We start from the raw sequence: 15,293 nt of genomic DNA on the forward strand, positions 1-15,293 counted from the left end.
CTACTTGGGAGGCTGAGGCAGGAGAGTCTATTGAACCTGGGAGGCAGAGGTTGCAGTGAGCCAAGATTGTGCCATAACACTACAGCCTGGGCAACAGATAGAAACTTTGTCTGGAAAAAAAAAAAGTTAATATAAGAAATAATGAAAAACAATGAACTATTCTTCCAATTCAAGAAGTTAAAGTTAATAAACCTAAGAAATTAGTGCAACAGAAATAAAAACAAAAGCTTAAATTAATACAATGGAAAATAAAAATAAGTGGGGTTGATAAATTGATGCAGGAAATATTTTATTTTAGGAAAAAATAAACCTAGTTAGAAATTAAAGTAAAAAATCATGGCATTAAGGATGTAAAAGAAGATTGGGTGTAGTGGCACATACTTGTAATCCCAGCACTTTGGGAGGCACAGATGGGAGGATCATCTGAGGCCAGGAGTTCAAGACCAGCCTGGCCAACACAATGATACCCCATCTCTAAAAAACAAACAAAAAAAAGATGTGAAAGAGAAAATCATCGCTAATACAGAGGAAAGGCAGAGAACCACAAGAGAATTCTCCCCAAAGTTCAATGCTAATAAATTTGAGTGGAGGATTCAGTAAAAATGTTTCCTGACATTTACTTAAAAAAAAAAAGATAAAACTAAGAGAAACAACCAAGAAGAAACAGAAAGACCAAAGAACCACATTCTCCAAAGTGCCAGGATTCCCTCTTTCACAGACAGCTCTTTCAAACCTCCAAGGAACAGAGTCTAGAGAGAAAAGAAAATCTTCCCATGTCTTTTTAATAAGAGTAGAATGAAGGTCAGGCGTGGTGGCTCACGCCTGTAATCCTAGCACTCTGGGAGGCCAAGGCGGATGGATCACCTGAGGTCAGGAGCTTGAGACCAACCTGGCCAACACAGTGAAACCCGGTCTCTACCCAAAATACAAAAATTAGCCGAGTGTGGTCGCAGGCGCCTATAATCCCAGCTATTTGGGAGGCTGAGGCAGGAGAATCGCTTGAACTCAGGAGGTGGAAGTTGCAGTGAGCCGAGATCGCACCACTGCACTCCAGCCTGGGAAAAAAAAAAAAAAAAATGGAATGACAGTCATTCTGGAACCTAACAAGATAAAACACATATCCGCAAACAGTCCCAGTCACCATCCATTTATGAGTAGTGATTCAAAAATGACAAATACTGTCAAATAAATCTCAATAGTTTACCCGCTGAGGCAAAGGCTCTTGCTGAGTGGGAGTCCTTGCTGGCCACCCAGCATCGCAGTCCCAGGGCTCTCCCTCACCACTCTGGCTGCCTTCAGGTGTTTTCCAATCAACCCCTTGCATCTGCTTCTCTAAAAACTGAAATTCATATTTCAGTAAAATAGTTGAATACAAATAAACTTTTTAAAAAATAGCCAATTAGAAATCATTCGCAAAATGTTTTGAGCACCAGGTCACTCAAGTAAGAGGTATTATGTATGGTAGGAGCAAGGAACACAAAAATTAGCAAACTATGCACACATCCTGGTCCTCATGGGGAGTAAAGTCTATTGGAAGAGATGGGCAATTACAATATTGTTGCAGTCTTGTTGTCTGAGGTATTATGTGGAGTTCTTGTCTCACAAAATTACGGAGTGTGGATACCAAGGGTGAGGTTGGAGAGAAAGTTATTAAGCGGAAGAGGAAAGCTCTCCACTTGGAGAGGGAACCCAGAAGAGGATTGCCAATTTTTCAGTTGAATACAACAGCTTTTATAAGAAACTTCCCTGCCTGTGTAACTTCCCTTATCTGTGTAGCTACTTGTATAACTGCCCTTATCTGTGTAGCTGTGGGCATGTCTCAGGCAAGCCTCCCTTCTGTGCAAGTTCCCACAGAGCCCACTGTGGACATGTCTGTGGAAGTGGAGGAAATGTTTTCCCAGGAGCCTGCTCATTACACAAAGAACAAAGGCATTTCTCCATTGGGCCTTGCTCCCTTCTCTGTGCAGCTACAGCTTGATTTTTCAGGCTGTTTCTCTATTTAAAAGAATTCTACAGGCCGGGCGCAGTGGCTCTCGCCTGTAATCCCAGCACTCTGGGAGGCCGAAGCAGGTGGATTACCTGAGGTCAGGAGGTCGAGACCAGCCTGGCCAACATGGTAAAACCCCGTCTTTACTAAAAATACAAAAATGAGCTGGGCGTGGTGGCAGATGCCTGTAATCCCAGCTATTCAGGAGGCTGAGGCAGGAGAATCGCTTGAACCTGGGAGGCAGAGGTTGCAGTGAGCCGGGATCGCACCATTGCACTCCAACCTGGGTGACAGAGCTAGACTCTGTTTCCAAAAAACAAACAAAAAATAGAATTCTACAGAGGACTTGCCTTAACTGCTGCTTAACTGTTTTTTTTTTTTTTTTTTTTCCCATTCTCCTCTCCCACTACAATAAGTGATATGAAGGAAAAGCTCAAGGTGCCATAAGAGCTCACAGCAGGGAGGCCAGACAGGTTCAGGGAGAGATGTCAGGAGTTTAATTTCAAACATGCTGGGTTTAAGATGCTTTTGAGACATCCAGGTGAAAATGCTGGGGAGGTGATCAGGTAGATGAATCTGGAGCGGGAAGCAAGGCCTTGTCTAGAGATAGAAGTTTGGGATTCATGAGTAAGTCATTGGTAACTAAAGTAATAAAATGGATGATATCATCTCAGTGGAGAGTGAAATAAGAAACTACAAGGTTCTAATATTGAGCAATAAGAAATCCACAACAAAAGAAAGAGTAAAGGAAGACAAGTCACAAAGAGATGGGGAAGCAGCAGCCACAGAGGTTGGAGGAAACCCACAGAGTGCAAGTGAGGGAGCCACCAGAAGGGAACATGGGATGCTGGAGGGAGAGCACGGCCTGCAGTCCCTAACACGGGTCAAAGGTCAGATGAGATGAGGGACTAAAATGACCTTTGAACCTAGAGACACGGAGGTCACTGGAGACCTTACCAAGAATGATTTTGGTGGAGTAGAGATGGCTATAGCCAGTTCGGAGGAGGTGAAGGAATGAGTGGAAGGCAGGAAATGAAGCGGGAAGAGAACCCTTTTAAGGAGTTTAGCTGGAAAGAGGAGAAAAGCAATAGTGAACAAGGTTGATTTTATAGCTTGGAAGCTGTGGAACCTGAAGCACATTAAATGCTGATTGGAAGCATTCAGCATCAAGGGATAGATAGAAATCACAGAAGGGCTACCATTATAAACTCAAAAAACTCAAGAAACTCAAATGAGAAAGTATTAGGAATGCATTCAGTAAGCTGGTTGTTTAAAAATATTTTAAAAAATCCATTCCAAATAGTTATCTGTATTTAGATATCTGTATTTAGATAACTATTTGGAATGGATTTTTTTTAATACTGATTTTTAAACAACCAGCTTACTGAATACATTATTATCTGTATTTAGATAACTATTTAGAATGTTAAAATAGAAGTTATAATGAAAATAATCCACTCCTAATAACAACAAAATGCCATAAGATGCCTAGGAATAAACATAACAAGACACACAGGATCTATTTGAAGAAAACAATAAAATCCCAGCAAGGACCATAGGATGAAAGATTGAACAAAGAGAGAGACAAACCTTGTTCTTGGATACGTAGACAACGCTGTAAGAAAAAAAGTCAATTTTTCCTCTATTAGCCAATACACTGAAAACATTAACAATTAAAAGTTAATAGGATTTGGGCAGAATGTTACTAAGTATTCTGAAAAAGAGCAATGAAGTAGGTTTTGAACAGCCAGTTTAAAAAAACGTGTATAAATCTCATTAGAGTAATAAAAAGAACTCGTCAGTGACAAAAGCAGACGGATCAATGGACGAAAATAACGAGCTAGAAATAGGCCAATTGTGGGAACAAAAGCAAACAGACATTTCTAACCTGTGAGTAAAAAATGGATTTTCAATACATCGTGTTGGAACAGCCAGCTTGCCACTGGGGGAATTGTACAGCTGTTTCCGGCACTGGACCTCACGCCTCAATAGACACCCATGGCTTGAAGAGGGCACAGCAGGGATATCTGGGTCAGAGTCTGGGTTGCATTCACTTTGTGAAATGTGAGTTAGTTGGACACTTATGATGTGGGCACTTCTACGTGTCTGTTATACTTCAATTAAAAGTGTACACTCCCGCCTTGCCCTCTCAAAAAAGAAAATGCCATAGAAGGCCTGGAAGAAAAGAGGTGTGTGTTTTTATAATCCTAAATGCAGACTCCAGAAATATAGAGAAGAAATACTGATACTGAGTGTCTATGAACCCCGCACAGAAAAAGGAGAACATGAACAAGAATGAAAGACAAATAAAAAAACTCTGCAACGTAATTGCCAAATGCAGAATATTTGTAATATGCCAGAAAAATTGCTAAAAATCCTTTATAGACACACCCACCCGCACACACATTTATATACATACACATTTATCAGAGGCTCTTACAGATTCATGTTTTAAAGACTGAATTGAAAAATGGGCAAGTACCTGAGTGGGCAAGCTAAAATAAAGATAAATTGCCCAATTAAAATATGAATAAGAACATTCAGTACCATTCCTAATAAAAGAAACACTAATTACAATAATCAAGAGGTATCATTTATTGCCAGTGAGATTGGCAAAGATGAAAGACTAACATCTGTGGCAGATATGTGAAGCCACAAGGCTCTCAGGCACTGGTACAACTCGCCCACGAGGACTTGAGCACAATGTACCAAAATGAAAGCAAGCAGACCCCTTCATCTACCGATCCAATTTCTAGGGATTCACCCTAAGGAGATAATTGCATAATTGGATAAAAATGTAAGCACAGCTGGGCCCGATGGCTCACGCCTGTAATCCCAGCACTTTGGGAGCCAAAGTGGGAGGACTGCTTGAGCCCAGGAGTTCAAGCCCAGCCTCCAACCTGGGCAACATGGCAAGACACTATTTCTACCAAAAAAAAATAGCAGGGTGTGGTGGTGAGCACCTGTAGTCCCAGCTACTCAGGAGGCTGAGATAGGAGGATCATGTGAGCCCAGGAAGTCGAGGTGGCAATAAGCTGTGATTGCACCACTGCCTGCCAGCCTGGGCAACAGAGTGAGACCCTGTCTCAAAAAAAAAAAAGCAAGCACAAGCATGCTCATTACTGTTTTTTGTTTGTTTGTTTGTTTTGGGGGGGTGGTTGTGGGGAGGGGGATAGAGTCTCGTTCTGTTGCCCAGGATGGAATGCAGTGGCATGATCTCAGCTCACTGCAACCTCCACCTCCCAGTTTCAAGCGATTCTCCTGCTTCAGCCTCCAGAGTAACTGGGATTACAGGCGCCCACCACCACACTCAGGTAATTTTTGTTTGTTTAGTAGAAACAGGGTTTTGCCATGTTGGCCAGGCTGGTCTCTAACTCCTGACCTCAAATGATCTGCCTGCCTCGGCCTCCCAAATGCTGGGATTACAGATGTGAGCCACCATGCCTAGCCTTATTATTGTGGTTTATATGAAAATTTTTCTGAAATAGTCGAGATGTTCAATAATACAGAACTAACTGAAAAGAAACTTTTGGGATATACATACAATGAAATATTTTTCAGTTTAATGCTTATTTTTTATATTTATGGACATGAAAAATGTCTACAACATATGAACAAAATATCTTTTTCTTCCCTTTCCTTTCCTTCCTTCCTTTTCTTTTCTTTCTCCCCTCCCTCTCCTCTGTCCATACATAAAAAAAAAGAGAGAGAGAGAAAGCAAAAGAGCAGGCTATAAAAAGTACTATGATATTTGGGTGAAATTTATACTCTTTTTTTTCATTTGAACCTATATCACTAACAATGTATATGCATATTTATACACACATATATAGGAAAATATATTTTAAAAGCCTCATTAAAATATTTATCTTTGTTATCATTAAATGGTGAGATACTAGTAAAGTTTCAAGACTACTTTGTAGGTTTTTAGGTTTTCAGGATGGAAGAAAAAAAGATGGGGTTTCACCAGGTTGGCCAGGCTGGTCTCGAACTCCTGACCTCAGATGATCAACCAGCCTTGGCCTCCCAAAGTGCTGGGATTACAGGCATGAGCCACCACAACCGGCCAGAAATGTAATTTTTTTTACACAGTCAGGTTTACCATCTTTTCCTATATCTTTATAGTATAATAGAAAGGGTTTTCCAAATTCTGAAATCTCCTCTTTCATGGCAGTAATACGTGGCAATGTGAACTGAGAGTTGTCTTGTAAGATTGCTCTACCCTTTCCCTCCTCCAATTTACTCTCTGCAAGCAACTAGAGTGATCTTTTCATTATCTTTTTATTTTTTTGAGACAAAGTCTTACTCTGTCTGGAGTGTAGCAGCACGATCCTGGCTCACTGCAACCTCCGTCTCCAGGGTTCCAGAAATTCTCCTGCCTCAGCCTCCCAAGTAGCTGGGACTACAGATGCATGCCACCACGCCTAGCTAATTTTTGTATTTTTAGTACAGATGGGGTTTCACCATGTTGGCCAGGCTGGTCTTGAACTCCTGACTTCAGGTGATCCGCCCGCCTCACCCTCCCAAAGTGCTGGGATTACAGGTATGAACCACCACAACAGGCCAGAGTGATCTTTTTAAAAAACAAAACTGATCGTATCCCTCATTTGCTTAAAACCCTTAAAATTTTCCCCACTGCTCCTAAGGTAAAAATCTAAAGTCCTTAATATGCCTGGAAGACACATTCTGTCCCTGCATTTCTCTCCATTTGGCTCGCCAAGGCTATTTTCTATTCCTAGAACACATTGATGCCCATCCCACCTGGAGGCCCTCAAACCAACAGTCGTTCTACTCGAAATGCATTTCCCTTTACACAGCAGTCAGCTTCTCACACTTCAGATCTCAACTCCAATATCACCTCCCCAGAGAGGACTGCCTAAAAAAGCCTGTCACCCCTTTTACTCATTACCACATTACCTCCAAAGCCTAATCACAATCTGGAATTATTTTACATTCATTGCTTATTGATAAAGTACCCAACTTGAACGTAAGTCTCTTGAGGGCAGGAACCTTGTGGTGGTGTGCTGTCAAATGTTCAACAGCAGGTTCTCAAAAAACCCAAGGCCCTGACTTACATCATTTGTCCATTTCCACAGCGTACACACTACCACCAGGACTAATTTCAAACAATGTGACATTAACCAGTTTGCAATTTTTCCTGAAAATTTAACCATCAGCTTTCAAAAGCCAGCCCAGGCCAGCTCCAGCACACCACTGGCACCTCATCTGACTTATTGATTACTGCAAATAAATAGAACTAGAACAATAGCAGGCACAGAGGCCAAGTTCAATAAATGTGTTGAACATTCAGTTGGGATGAAATAATTCTTGATTCTATGCTAACAAATAGACTGTAGCTAATTGAGTCTCTTTTGGTGCTCTAACTGCCAAACTACGTAAGAAGCCCTCGGCCAGGCGAGGTAGCACACACCTTGTAATCCCAGCACTTTGGGAGGCCGAGGCGGGTGGATCACAAGGTCAGGAGATCGAGACCATCCTGGCTAACACAGTGAAACCCTATCTCTACTAAAAATACAAAAAGTTAGCCAGGCGTGGTGGCGGGCGCCTGTAGTCCCAGCTACTCGAGAGGCTGAGGCAGGAGAATGGCGTGAACCCGGGAGGCGGAGCTTGCAGTGAGCCGAGATCGTGCCACTGCACTCCAGCCTGGGCGACAAAGTGAGATTCTATCTTAAAAAAAAAAAAAAAAAAAAAAAAAAAAGTCCTTTAAAACTTGTAGAGAATTACTCCAGAAAGAACTTGTTGAACGGTCACCAAAATAGGACCCTGAATTAAGGAATTCTCCTTCCTCCTAACAGTCTCCATTTGTCTACTTTGCTTTCTTCTGAAACCTGAAAGGCTGAATGATTTCAGCTAGAAAAAGCAGAGAAGACAAGCAAATATATTGGAGTTTGTAGGAGGCTAGAAAAAAGCTAGTTCTGCTGAATTTTGGCAGCATTTCAATTTTTTCTTTTTTTCTTTTTGAGAGACAGAGTCTTACTCTGTTGCCCAGGCTGGAGTGCAATGGCACAATCTCAGCTCACTGCAACCTCCGCCTCCTGGGTTCAAGTGATTCTCCCACCTCAGCCTCCTGAGTAGCTGGGATTGCAGGCGTGTGCCACCATACCCGGCTAATTATTGTATTTTTAGTAGACATGGGGTTTCACCATATTGGCCAGGCTGGTCTTGAACTTCTGACCTCAAGTGATCCACTCACCTCAGCCTCCCAAAGTGTTAGGATTACAGGCCTGGGTCACCACGCCCGGCTGGCATTTGAACTTCGAAGGGGTGATAAGGTTGAAGGGATGAGGCTGGAGATTTGGGGATCGCAGCTATGCGACTGACAACAACGGAAGTGAGTCAGGCAAAGAGGCTGCTTAAAAGTTTTGCTAGAGTCACAAATGGGGTTTTCCACTGACATCTCTTTGAGGAGGTTTTATAGAGACTTTAAATGCTTTTCAATGCCTTTTTTGGATGTTGACCCATCTCATTTGATGAAAACACCATGTGAAGTCTGGCCACAAGGGAGAGGTCTTGGCTGCATTACTCAAATCACAGCCACACACCGTGGGGCTGTAAGGGCCTGTGCTGCAAGCCTTGGGTAAAGCCCAAAGCCATGGATGTGCCGAAAGGACTTTAACCATCCGCAGTAAGTTCCAGCAGTTCACACATCACTGAACCAAGGGATGCCTGGTGTTAGGCACTGGGTGCTTTTGTCCCTTCAAAATTCATAGGTGGAACCCTCAATATGATGGTATCACATTTGGATGTGGGACTTTTGGGGGTGATCAGGTCATGACGGTGGAGCACTCATGAATGGAATTAGCATCCTTAAAAAAAGAGATCACAAGGCTGGGCACAGTGGCTCACGCCTGTAATTCCAGCACTTTGGGATGGGCAGATCACAGGGTCAGGAGATCGAGACCATCCTGGCTAACACGGTAAAACTCCGTCTCTACTAAAAATACAAAAAATTAGCCAGGTGTGGTGGCGGGTGCCTTCTGTAGTCCCAGCTACTTGGGAGGCTGAGGCAGGAGAATGGCCTGAACCCGGAGGTGGAGCTTGCAGTGAGCCAAGATCATGCCACTGCACTCCATCCAGCCTAGGCGACGAGCAAGACTCCGTCTCCAAAAAAAAAAAAGAAGTTTGAGACTAGCCTAGCCAACACAGTAAAATCCCATCTCTACTAAAAACACAAAAATTAGTCACGCGTGGTGGCAGGTGCCTGTAGTCCCAGCTACTCGGAGGACTGAGGCAGGAGAACTGCTTCAACCTGGGAGGCAGAGGTTGCAGTGAGCCAAGATCACGCCACTGCACTCCAGCCTCGGGGACAGAGCAAGACTCCGTCTGGGGGAGGAAAAAAACGAGATCACAGATGTACCACCCAGTTGAAGAAAGGAAAAATTGTTTTAAACAAAATAAAAATAAAAGAGACCAGAAAAAACTCTTTCCCCTTTTTCTGGATGGGAGGACACAAGAAGGTAGCTGTCTCCAAGCCGAGAAGAGAGCCCTCACTAGAACCCAAACATATGGGTGCCCGATCTTGAACTTCAGGCCTCCAGAACTATGAGAAATACGTTTCTGTTTTTATAAGCCACCCAGTCTGTGGTACATGCTATAGCAGCCTGAACTAAGACACCCAGCTAGGGCTAAAGTGACTGATCTCCTGAAGTTCCTCAGAATAAGTGGGGAGGCAGTCCCTGACCTATTGGCAGAGGCCTTGCACTGGTCCTTTCTGTATTTCAGTGAATCTTTAATACTTTTTTTTTTTTTTTTTTTTTTTTGAGATGGAGTTTCACTCTTGTTGCCCAGGCTGGAGTGCAATGGCGTGATCTCGACTCACCTCAACCTCCGCCTCCCAGGTTCAAGTGAATCTCCTGCCTCAGCCTCCCAAGTAGCTGGGATTACAGGAATGCACCACCAAACCCGGCTAATTTTATATTATTAGTAGAGACGGGGTTTCTCCATGTTGGTCAGGCTGGTCTCAAACTGCTGACCTCAGGTGATCCATCCGCCTCAGCCACCCAAAGTGCTGGGATTACAGGTGTGGGCCACCACACCTGGCCCTGAATCTTTAATACTCTTGTAGCAAAATTTTCCTTTATTGTTTTCTTGGACTACATACTCATGACTACTGTTATTTTTTACTATCATTAGTTTCTAACAACTAAATATCTTAAAATGTTCTTATTTAAAGTTTCTGGGTGGGTGAATTATTATTAATTAATTTGTTTATTTATGAAAGAGTCTTGCTATGTTGTCCAGGCTAGACTGCAGTGGTGCAAACATAGCTCATCACAGCCTCGAACTCCCAGGCTCAACCAATTCTCATGCCTCAGCCTCCTGAGTAGCTGTGACTATAGGTGCATGCCATCATGCCTGGCTGAAACACTCAATTAACTTATTATTTATTTATTTATTTATTTTGAGACAGAGTCTCACTTTGTCATCCAGGCTGGAATGCAGTGTCACAATCTTGGCTCAGTGCAACCTCTGTCTCCCAGGTTCAAGAGATTCTCATGCCTCAGCCTCCCAACTAGCTGGGATTACAGGTGCCTGCCACCATGCCCAGCCTAATTCTTATATTTTTAGTAGAGATGGGGTTTCACCATATTGACCAGGCTGGTCTCGAACTCCTGGCCTCATGTGATCTGCCCACTTTGGCCTCCCAAAGTGCTGGTATTACAGGTGTAAGTTATTGCACCCAGTCTGAAACATTCGTTTTAGAAGAGACTTTTGTATTAACCTTATAGTCATTAGAATGTGTAAACATATTACTGATTAAAATGTAATCATTTTAGTTTAACTGGTTTAACAGCTTATTTTAGGCAAAAAAAAATAAAAAATAAAAAAAAATAAGAAGGGGGAGCAAGAAGAAGGAAAAAAGAGAAAAAGTGGAAGAACAAGGGGAAGAATTAAGTGAAAGGAAGAACTAATCTCCCAGTCCTCCCTATGGATAGCAGTGCCTCCCAGAGGGTGGCCCGCCATCAGCTGCATCAGATTTGCTGGGGATACTTAAAAATATAAGTAACTGAGGCCGGGCTCAGTGGCTCACACCTGTAATCCCAGCACTTTGAAAGGCCAAGGTGGGAGGATCTTGACTCAGGAGTTCAAGGCCAACCTGAGCAACACAGTGAGACCTCATCCCTACTAAAATTTTTAAAAAATTAGCCAGGCATGGTGGCACATGCCTGTATTTCCAGCTACTTGTGGGGCTGAGGTGGGAGGATTGCTTGAACCCAGTAAGTTGAGGCTGTAGTGAGCCCTCAACTGTACCACTGTACTCCAGCCTGGGTGACAGAGTAAGACCTTATCTTTAAGCGGGGGAGGGGGGTGGAGTAGATAACTGATCCCCATCTACAGAATCGGCATCTGTGAGTGGAATCCAAGGATCTGTTATCAAGTTACCCTAGTAATTCTGAGAAGCACTAAAGTTTGAGAACTACCCTTAAGGGAAGTGACTAATTAGCTCATGAAAGTGACACCAAACCCCACCGTCTACTTAGAGCAGCTCACCCCATCCTAAACCGAGGCAAATATCCTAGCAGCTGGCACAAAGCTTCCCAGATTCGAAACCTCCCCAATCTAAACCTGTTAAGGAAAGCAGAGCATCTTGATTGCACAGAGATTAATGTAACAATACTTTCCAAAATTAAATGATTGAGAAGTATCCATTGGAATAGCATTTCACCTTGACCGTTATTGAGCATCATGATCATGTGAGCTGACATTTACTGAGTGCTTACTATATGTCAAACATTGGGTTAATTGCTTTACACTTATTCATCTCATTTCATCCTTAGAGCAAAACTCTGTAGTGGGTGCTATTCTTTATCTCCACTTTAGAAATGAGGGTAGCAGGCTGGGCGCAGTGGCTCACACCTGTAATCCCAGCACTTTGGGAGGCTGAGGCAGGTGGACCACCTGAGGTCAGGAGTTTGAGACCAGCCCGGCCAATGTGGCGAAATCCCGTCTCTACTAAAAATACAAAAAATTAGCCAAGAGTGGTGGTGGGTGCCTGTAATCCCAGCTACTCAGGAGGCTGAGACAGGACAATTGCTTGAACCCAGGAGGTGGAGGTTGCAGTGAGCCAAGATCATACCACAGCACTCCAGCCTGGGTGACAGCGAGAGCGAGAGCACAGAAGGAAGGAGAAAAGAAAGAAAGATGGGAAAAGAAAAGAAAAGAAAAATGGAAATAAATGAGGGGAGGGTAGCAGAGAAAGATAACTGAGAATGACAAGGAGTTGAGAATCCAGGTGGGCTACAGGATGGTAAGCAGAGCAGGGCCTTATGGCCCCAGGAGACCTAGTTCCAGTTGGGTTCTTTCCTTACCCACAAATCCACCAACAGCGGCGTAGCCTCTGGGACAAATGCCCACAAACGCCCAGGGAAAATGTTCCAGGTGGTTGAGAACTCAATTCCTAATGAAAGCTTGGAAAATGAACTATGCCTCAGTTCAGTCATCCAGAAATAGGGTTAATGTTTTACTCCTGGCAGGGCGCAGTGGCTCACACCTGTAATCCCAACACTTTGGAAGGACAAGGCAGGAAGATGGCCTAAACCCAGGAGTTGGAGACCAGCCTGAGCAACACAGTGAGACTCCATCTCTAAAAATAAATAAATAAATAGGCATGGTGGTGCATGCCTGTAGTCCCAGCTACTGGGGAGGCTCAGGTGGGAGGATCCCTTGAGCCTGGGGGGATTGAGACTGCAGTGAGCCATGACTGTGCCACTACACTCCAGCCTGGGCAACAAAGTGAGACCCTGTCTCTGGGGAAAAAAAAACAAACGACAACTTTTTTTCATCACTAGGTTCTTTTCTGATACACAACCAAGTAAGTACTAAGGAATTTTGAAAAGCAAAAGCACCAGACAAAAGGCATCCCAATTTTTCTTTAAGACAGTTGGGGATTAGCTTGGTTTCTCAGATGTTAAAAAAAAAAAAAAAAAGAAAAAGTGAAAAAGACAGGTGGGGAAAACATTCCCAAGATAGTTTTTAAAAATTCGTGGTAACAAAATCCTTGTGTTAAATGGTAGGAAATACAGGTTAACATCTACTCAGCCCATCCCAACTCCCGTTCTCTGCAATTTCGCCTCTGCCAGCTGCGTTTATATGTAACCCGGACTGTGGGCCACAGCTGAGCTAGCTCAAGCACGGACAACTGGCGAGACCTGGACCAGTGGGGGGTCTCTGTCTCGGGATTCAGAGAGAACTAACCAGCGTCTTCCGGAGGCCAGAGCGAAGGGTGTGTGTCTGGGATTTGTGGAGCTGCCACAGGCAGGGGCAAGCACAGCACCCTGGTTCTCAGGGAGGACGAAAGCCTGTATGCTCAGGTGGAAATGTGTGACCACAGGCACCAGACAGAGAAAGAGGACAGAGCCTGGGCCCCTGTCAGTGCCCCCATTCCCAGACCGGGCTCGGACTCATCCGGCCTTTTTTTGCTACAGCCAGGACATGTGGATTTCTGGTTTTTTGTTTTTTTTGTTTTGTTTTGTTTTGTTTTGTTTTGTTTTTTTGAGATACAGTCTCAACTCTCACCCAGCCTAGAGTGCAGTGACGCAACCTTGGCTCACTGAAACCTCTACCTCCCGGGTTCGAGTGATTCTTGTGCCTCGGCCTCCTGAGTAGCTGGGACTACAGGTGAGCACCACCATGCCCAGCTAATTTTTGTATTTTTAGTACAGATAGGGTTTCACCATGTTGTCCAGGCTGGAACTCCTGACCTCAGGTGATCCACCCACCTTGGCCTCCGAAAGTGCTGAGATTACAGGCGTGAGCCACTGCGCCCAGGCTGGATTTCTGTTTTTTGCAGCCAAAAAAAAAAAAAAAAAAAAGGACTGAAAGGACTGACATGTGCAAAGCAGCAAGCTCCATCGCCCTTTGAGGAACCACGACCCCAAGGGTCGCCATACCTGCCTCTGTTGTTTCTCCTGAAACAAGGCTCCATCCATGGCTCCAAGTCACCTTGGGATTTTATCCCAGCCTAAGCCTGGCTCACCTGTGCCCCAGTACTACCTCCCTGCACCTCAGCTGAACCTGTCCACACTCTCTGGCTCTGTTTTACAGTTGCCACCTGGACAATGGACCAGACAACCATTCTAACTCAGGGTTAGAGCCCACTGTCATTCAACTGCCCAGGCTCCTCGTGTTGACCATTGTTTTCCATCTTCCCCCCATTTTAAAACAGAGCAAACCCTGAATGCAATGCAATGCATACTACTGACTGGAAGCCTGAAAGCCTGGGAGCAGATTTAGCCTCTTTCTACCTAAATCCACCAAACAGCGGGGAAACGGCACCTCCGGAAAACTCAGAAAACTCATGAAGTCCACAGAAATCCTCCGTTCTGCCCTTAATCTGAAGGGCCCTGGGGTTCCTCTTTCCCCACCCCTCTCAGACTCTCTCCCACTGCAGAGTCCTCAGCTGTACCTGGGATATAAATGGCGCCACCATTGCACCAATGCGACACAGGGAGCCGCTGGTTCCCATCCCCAAAGCACGCATAGTGGTGGGGTAGACCTGCAGGGAGAGGCATAGAAAGTACCAGTCAGATAATGTCCGTCCTTCCCCGAGCCCTCCTCTTCCCTTTCCTCCCCAGGTCAGGCTTTGGAATGCATCCAGTACCAAACACAGTTACAGAATATGGAGCGGAAGGTGTTCATTTTCTCAGGTACACAACTTTGAATTTTTGGGACAATATCAGCAAAAAATAAAGACTTCAAAATTATACTTTAAATGAGCAAATTCCAAAAATGTGTTTCACTGAATATTCCAAATATAATTTTAGAAAGACAAGCTCTGGAATCAGAGAGAAGAGCACCACTTCAGAACTATAAATATATACAAGTGATTCTACTGAATGGAAAGAAAATACTCCTCAAAGATCCGATGAAGTCTTCAATACAAATACAGCTAAGAGAATTAACCAGAGGGCCAGGTACTTGCCACACCATTCCCTGTGCTCTTATTTTTACTTCTTTTCTTTTTAAAAATTAGAGATGGGATCTTACTATGTTGGCCGCACTGGTCTTGAACATCTGGCCTCAGCAATCCTCCCACCTCAACCTCCCAAAGTGCTGGGATTAGAGACATGAGCCACTGTACCTGGCCCCTGTGTTCTTGTTAAATTCCCTAGCCTCTTTGCTGTTGCAGAATCTTATAGCATTTTCCTTCCTTCCTTCCTTCCTTCCTTCCTTCCTTCCTTCCTTCCTTCCTTCCTTCCTTCCCTCCCTCCCTCCCTCCCTCCTTCCTTTCTTCTTCCTTCCCTCCCTCCCTCCCTCCCTCCTTCCTTCCCTCCCTCCAGAGTCT

The 15,293-nt window shown here is 44.1% G+C and overlaps 1 protein-coding gene across 5 annotated transcripts in view; it reads right to left on the minus strand.

Moving 5' to 3' along the window:
* SVOPL (SVOP like) overlaps positions 1-15,293 on the minus strand; it is a 73,797-nt gene that overhangs the window by 12,208 nt on the left and 46,296 nt on the right. For 3 of the 5 annotated variants that reach the window (XM_007983072.3, XM_037991140.2, XM_037991138.2), the window contains exon 11: positions 14,415-14,504. In XM_007983072.3, coding sequence (XP_007981263.3) covers positions 14,415-14,504 — 90 coding nt within the window. Of the gene's footprint in view, positions 1-1,204; positions 1,340-14,414; positions 14,505-15,293 lie in introns of all 5 variants that reach the window. The other 2 variants (XM_073009381.1, XM_073009382.1) reach the window with 1 other exon arrangement.

The sequence above is a fragment of the Chlorocebus sabaeus genome, chromosome 21, assembly GCF_047675955.1.
Source record: "Chlorocebus sabaeus isolate Y175 chromosome 21, mChlSab1.0.hap1, whole genome shotgun sequence".
Classification (NCBI taxonomy): domain Eukaryota; kingdom Metazoa; phylum Chordata; class Mammalia; order Primates; family Cercopithecidae; genus Chlorocebus; species Chlorocebus sabaeus.